General features: G+C 46.3%; 1 protein-coding gene across 1 annotated transcript; it reads left to right on the forward strand.

Annotated features, from left to right (window-relative positions):
- The first annotated feature begins 646 nt into the window (after positions 1-646).
- LOC134079058 (E3 ubiquitin-protein ligase TRIM39-like) lies at positions 647-5,782 on the forward strand. The gene is made up of 5 exons (XM_062535227.1): positions 647-1,427; positions 3,016-3,111; positions 3,543-3,773; positions 4,348-4,370; positions 5,257-5,782. Exons 1-5 carry the CDS (start codon positions 1,002-1,004, stop codon positions 5,780-5,782), a joined length of 1,302 nt encoding a protein of 433 aa, XP_062391211.1. The 5' UTR covers positions 647-1,001.
- The last annotated feature ends 1,420 nt before the right edge of the window (positions 5,783-7,202 follow it).

Consider the following 7,202-nt stretch of genomic DNA (forward strand, 5'->3'; position numbering starts at 1 on the left):
AATGTGCAAAATCGGACAGATTTGACCGTAACACAACAGGAGGGTTAAGCTGCATTCACATACGTCGCTACTCGCCCATCTCTGAGCGAGAACTGTCAATGTAAAGTGAATGTGTTCTAGCTGAATGTGGCCAGGACAGGCGATGCGAGGACGAGCGATGCGATGTGGGCGGGTACGAAGTTAAAATAATTTTAACTTCCAGCGATGCAAGTGAAGCGAGTACCAAATCAGAATGTAGAATAGAGATGATTGACAGTTAACCGAAGCGAGGAGCGATGTGCGAGTAGCGACGTATGTGAATGCCCCTTTAGGCCCCGTTCACACATACGCGGCTATCTTGAAAAACAGAGACGTTCAGTTTTGTATGGTTTTGACTTTTGCTATTGCTATTAAGGCTTTAATGTGCTGTTTAATTGTCCCGTTAGTCTTGCAAAGCTTTTATTGAAGAGTTACCGAGTTTAATGATGCAATCCAATGAGTGTGTGCCAGAACCATGAGGTCGGGGTGTTGCTCTTACAGTGTGTGATCTCAATGCTGGGAAAACTCATTCATATCTGTCTCTCTTCCTCGCCTGGATGAAGAATGAGGTGTGGCTGAGTTTATCAACAACAAACTTGTCCTTCCACTCAGTACACACTGACAGACAGACTGCTCTTTGCGCTCCACATGCCAGGTAAAGCTCTGATTTAGTTTATTTGGTGATCGCGATAAACTCTCAGTGTTTATTTTATTGTTTATTTTTAATTGCATTAGATTCTATTTTATCCTGCAAGACATTTGAGATGACAGCTACCCATCTCTCAGGACTACTTCAGCAGTCTTTCAGAGTGGTTTAGCACTGCTGCTAGTCATTTAGCTAGCTATATCTCAGGACTACAGCAGTCCTTCAGAGTGGTTTAGCACCACTGCTAGTCATTAAGCTAGCTGTATCTCTTGGCACTACAGAAGTCTAAGAGTGGGTTACCATTGATGCTGGTCATTCAGACGGTGGTTAGAGGAGCATGGCTAAATCCGCTCCCATGAAGGTGTCCAAGTCGTTCGTGGAGGATGACCTCTGCTGCCCGGTGTGCTGTGAGGTGTTCCAGGAGCCGGTCCTTCTAGCCTGCAGCCACAGCGTCTGCAAGAGCTGCCTGGAAAAGTTCTGGGAGACCAAGGCGGAACCGGAATGCCCCATGTGTCGGACCCGCTGCTCCAAGAGGTTCCCCCCCAACCTGGCGCTCAGGAACCTGTGTGAAAAGTTCTTGGAGGAGAAGAACAGAGACTCTGCGCCAGGGTCAGACTCTGAGGTGCTGTGCAGTCTGCACGGCGAGAAATTCAAGCTCTTCTGTCTGGACGATAAGCAGCCAGTGTGTGTGGTGTGTCGAGACTCGAGCAAACACACGCATCACATCGTCATCCCCATCGATGAGGCAGCACAGCAGCTTAAGGTAAGACTAGGTCCTAATCCAAACAGGACACAAAATTAACAGTCTAATTATATTTTGGAACAAATCCATTGAAATGCATGCAAAAGTAAAATTTGAATGAAACACACACACTGTAATATTTCCTTAATAGAAACCGAACAATGGAAGCATGTTGAAGCTTTGAAGATCTAGATTTGATAGAGAATGCTTGTGATGTTCCTATTGTTAGTCACACACACACACACACACACACACACACACACACACACACACACACACACACACACACACACACACTCACAAACACATGAAAATGCATGCAAAACTATGCACACAGCACACACACAAACACACTCATACACTTTAAGCAGTTCTAGCATGATAATGGGAGCATACCTTTGCTCCCCGGGTCTTAGCGTACCTATGTTCCCTGGGTCCTATGTCCCTATGTCCCTCCACTTTGTATGGGACTGGGGAACATAGGGCCCTTTTGGGGGAAAATGGGGAACGTAGGATCTGGGGGACACAGGATGACCCCCATGATAACCAAACCAAGAGATGAGGCTTGTCCCTCGTGTGTTGAGTTGTGACTTCTCTTTCACCTCCCATTGCCATGTGATATCACTTCTGAACATTAGCATCCACAGCTCGATGAATGGTTTCTGGGTTACATTTCTCCCTTTGTATTCGAATAGCGGGCCACTCAATGCCATGTGATATCACTTCTGGACATTAGCAGACATTAGCAACCATTAACTAACTATGCTAGCTATGGAAAAGGCTGGGGGCGGGCACTTGTCGGAGCTTGTGCAGCTGGTGCTAAACTGTTAAAGGCTTATTTGCATTCAATGGGAGGGAGCCTAGGGATCAGTCAATTGACATACTGTACATGTAAGTCACTTTGGATAAAAGAGACCAGATCTACCCAAGACACAGAAACCAGATCCACCCAAGACAAGGCACAGAGATTATTCTATATCAATTTATGACTGACATGCAACATGACCTTTGAGTTCAAGATCTGTACGCGTTTGGATAGTTCTTCAACCAATCACACCAATGATCTGGGTGCGCCTTTTGGATGAGCTAGTTTGTGATTGGACCCAGCAAACGTGGACAGGAAGCAGGAGAGATAGATGTGCAGGTTTCCAGCCTGAGCTGCAGGGCAAAATCACCCATGATCACTTCCGACTACCCAAAGAAGATGAGCTCATTTCAGACCCATTAAGCGAGTATAGCATCGTTGGCAATTAGGCAGGCAACCCGCACAACAGCAAGCCATGATCAGGTCACCAACAGTTCACCAAAACCCAAAACCCCATCTCTCTCTACAGCCCATCATGCACAGAAAACCATCATTACTGTACATCAACGTCTGTTAACAGCTGTGCAAAGTGTGACATTTTTGCACAACATTGAAGCACAGTCCTTTTTTGTCCATACTGTAGATGCATTTGACAAAAGCCACACACCTGCAAGCAAACACACTCACTCATTTGTGCACACACGCGCGCACACACATACAGTCGCACACACACACACACACACACACACACACACACACACACACACACACAGTGGATGTGTGATCTATAACGTTGCACTTCAGGATGCAGTCAGACTCAAACTGGAGCCCATAAGGAAGAAGCTGCAGACCTGGGAGGATGCTAAACTGACCCTGGACCAAACCGCTCAGCACATTCAAGTGAGTGGTCACCACACCTGTCAATCATCCACACCGCACCACACCACACCTGTCAATCATCCGCACCACACCGTGACCGCACCATACCTTTCAATCAAACACATCGCACCACACCTCACCTGTCCATCAACACACCTCACCGCACTGCACCAAAACCACACTACACTTTTTCAAGGTGGCTCCATAGACCAAGTCAGTCTATGAGCAGAGTCCTCGTACAGGTACAGGAGTTACATGTAGTGTATTGAGTGGAATGTGAGGTTTTGAGGTGACCCAGCATTTTCTGTGCTTAGGATCTTAGGATCTTGCTCATTGCTCATGATATTCCATTTGCAACAAATGTATTTACATTTGCTTGAGTTAGTCTTGAGACTGCCGTTTGCCTGCACTCAGACTGCATCTGAACTGGGATCCCATGTGGTATTCTGCAGACACAGTTAGAAAATACAGAGATGCAGATCAAGGAGGAGTTTGAGAAGCTTCACCAGTTCCTACGAGATGAAGAGGCAGCCAGGATAGCTGCACTGAGGGAGGAAGAGGAGCAGAAGAGTCAGATGATGAAGGAGAAGATTGACAAGATGAGCACTGAGATCTTATCCGTTACGTATAAAATCACCACCATAGAGGAGGAGCTGAAGACTAACGATGTTCTCTTCCTGCAGGTGAGACGGCTCCTCTGCTAATTTAACTGGCGGAAACACCAGCCGCACATTGTAGAGAGTGACAATGGGGAGAGCAGGGTATGGTGTGACTGTGTGTTACATAATCATCTGCATCGTACACTCTATATGCATGTGTGTGTGTGTGTGTGTGTGTGTGTGTGTGTTAGCATTTGGGGGCCAAGCAGCGAAGCCCTCACTATCTCTCTCAATTCATGTCCATTTACAGTAGTTCTAGTGCCACATTGCCGCTTGCGGCTATATTTTTGTGTGTGATTGTCTCATGTGTCTCTGTGAGTGTGTGTCCAGGAAGTGATTGAGATGTCAGATAGAGAGTGTTATTTGAGCCCTGTCACAGGACTGGAGTGAACTGGTTTGTCCAAGACCAGCTTGTGTTTCTCTCACAGTGTACATGTGGGATGAACAGTGGAGCCCAGGGCTCTCCGGTGTCATTTCAACATCTTTCATTGTCATATTCTGTTTTTATTAAGAATTGTTTTAAAAATAGATCTTACCAGTGAAGACATCTTTTTTTGGCGGTGTTTCTGATGTGTATTTTTTTACTTTCTTTTTCTAGAACTACAAGAGCACAGTGGAAAGGTGAGTGTTCTATCTCCCATCTCTTTCCTCTCGTCTCTGAAGTTCTGAACCCAACGGCAGCACTGACTCCTGAATGTTATTCCAGAGCCCAGTGCACACTGCAGGATCCAGAGAGGGTTTCAGGAGCTCTGATCAATGTGGCAAAGCACCTGGGCAACCTGAAGTTCAGAGTCTGGGAGAAGATGCAGGAGACTGTTCAATACAGTAAGCACTCACTTGTTTGCTCGGAGGCCTAACTACAACTGGTGAACATAGACATAATTTGCCTACAAAAAAGCTACCATCTTTGCCCAAATAAGGAGATCCGGTATCTTGAGACTTTTTCTGTGGGAAAATAACATGGGGATTTTCAATTATCGCAAACTTGGGGACATTGGAAATGCAGCCGTTTTTCGCTACACAGTTTTGTCCACTGCCATCTAGTGGAAACCGTGATCTTCGGTAGGTGAAGACGGCACACTTTGATCTTTGCTACCCCAGAGCTAACTTACAATGCAACTTGCCATAGGCAGTTAGCTTCAATTAACAGTCGGATCTCCTTATATGGGCAAAGATGGCAGCTTTGGATCCTTTTTGTAGGCGAACTTCAGAGGTCTATTGCTAACTTAAAATCAAGTGTCCATTCTCTCACTCTCACCTTTTCCCTGTGTCAAGCCTAGTGTCCATTCTCTCACACTCACCTTTTCCCTGTCTCAAGCCTAGTGTCCATTCTCTCACACTCACCTTTTCCCTGTCTCAAGCCTAGTGTCCATTCTCTCACACTCACCTTTTCCCTGTCTCAAGCCTAGTGTCCATTCTCTCTCTGTGCAGCTCCTGTGACTCTGGATCCCAACACTGCTCACCCAAACCTCATCCTGTCTGAGGATCTGACCAGTGCTCGGGTCAGCCAGGAGAGACGGCAGCTTCCCGACACCCCGGACAGAGTGAATGTGGACCCCAGCGTCCTGGGCTCCGAGGGCTACAGCTCCGGTACCCACTGCTGGGAGGTCCAGGTGCCCCAGAATGGGGACTGGCTCCTGGGGCTGCTGAGCGCATCTGCCCAGAGGAAGGGAGACGTCCATGCCCGGCCTGGGGTGTGGTACGTGGGGCACATGGGGGACACCTACACCGCGGGCTCCACACCACAGCCCTCCACTCTCCTCGCCGTGACCCACGACCCCAAGAAGGTCAGAGTGCAGCTGGACTGGGACAGAGGGAAAGTAATCTTCTCTGACCCTGATAGCAACGTCACTCTACACACCCTCAGACACGTGTTCACTGAGCGAGTGTTTCCGTACTTCAACACTGGGTCGGGGCTCGTTCCATTGAAGATCTTACCAGTGAAGACGTCTTTGGTAACAGAGCAGCAGCACAAACTGAAGGAGAAACACACCCACAAACTGAAACAAAGACATTTGTCTTTACCACACTGACTCATTCATGTGTCAGCTAAAACGTCACACACAGATGCAAACTCTGCATCTCTTGATGAGACTCACTTGTTTTATATCAAAATAGTTCAACATCTTCTCAACAATAATCTTCTCAACATCATCTCAACAATAAATTGCTGTCTTGAGTCCAAAGAGATTACAGCCACTTGTGAATAATGTCTCCACATCCAGGGAGATTAGAATAAGTATACTTTTTTGTTCCCGGTCCCGGTCCCGGTTTTGTTCGGTCTCTGCATTTATCCCAAGTCGTGAATTAGTGAACACGCATAGCACACAGTTACTGTAATACACAGAGAGGTGAATCACACACTAACCCAGAGCAGTGAGCTGCCTGCCCAACAGCGGCGCTCAGAGCAGTGAGGGGTTAGGTGCCTTGCTCAAGTGTGTGTGTGTGTATGTGTGTGTGTGTGTGTGTGTGTGTGTGTGAGGGGTTAGGTGCCTTGCTCAAGTGTGTGTGTGTGTGTGTGTGTGTGTTTGTGAGGGGTTAGGTGCCTTGCTCAAGAGCACTTCAGCTGTGGACCGGTCAGGGATTGAACTGGCAACCCTCCGGTTACAAGCTCGAAGCCCTAACCAGTAGGCCACGACTGCCCAATGACCCTTGTGTCTGTATATTGAGATATAGCTATACAGTATATATGGAGATTGCCATTGAGCTCAATGAGAATGAAACCAGCAAATAAAGAAGGCTAACTGAAATAAAACCATGCCAATCTCTAAGTATGGTAAAGGCTACAGTATGTGATGATGTGGGGCTATTTTAATTCCAAAGGTCAAGGGGACTTTATCAGGGCGCAGAGTGTCCTGGATCCTTGAAATAACTGGCATTTAAAAAAGAAAACAAATAAAAAGCTGCCTACCTCTATGGGAATTTTAACACATAGGGTTAACGTTCCAATACTTATGACCCCTGTATTTTAAGGAAAACATTTATTTATTTGCAATACATCATTCACTCACAAAGAAAATTGATGTCCTTAAAGGTTGGAACATTTCCTCCTTTTTTTTATTTTAAGGCATTAAGATTAATTTCCAAAAGATGATTTTATATTCCTCTTTATAGTCAACTTTATGTGTTCCAATACTTTTGGAGGGGACCGTGCACACATACAGACAACACTGTGTTTATTATTGCACTGGTAAGAATCAAAACACAACATTATGCCACTGTTGGGGCCTAGGAACACATTTGGGGTGCTCCTTAAAGAGAATGACTTTTCAGTCTCATGTCTTGTGAGAGCACACACACACACACACCCAGCCTGGTTATACTGTATGCCCCTTACAGATGTTATGCTCACAGCATTCACACATCATTATCAGGATGATTGTCACAGTGGAGAAACACACACGCACGCATGAACACACACACACACACACACACACACACACACACACACAC

This window comes from Sardina pilchardus, chromosome 4 (assembly GCF_963854185.1).
Source record: "Sardina pilchardus chromosome 4, fSarPil1.1, whole genome shotgun sequence".
NCBI classification, from domain to species: Eukaryota; Metazoa; Chordata; class Actinopteri; order Clupeiformes; family Clupeidae; genus Sardina; species Sardina pilchardus.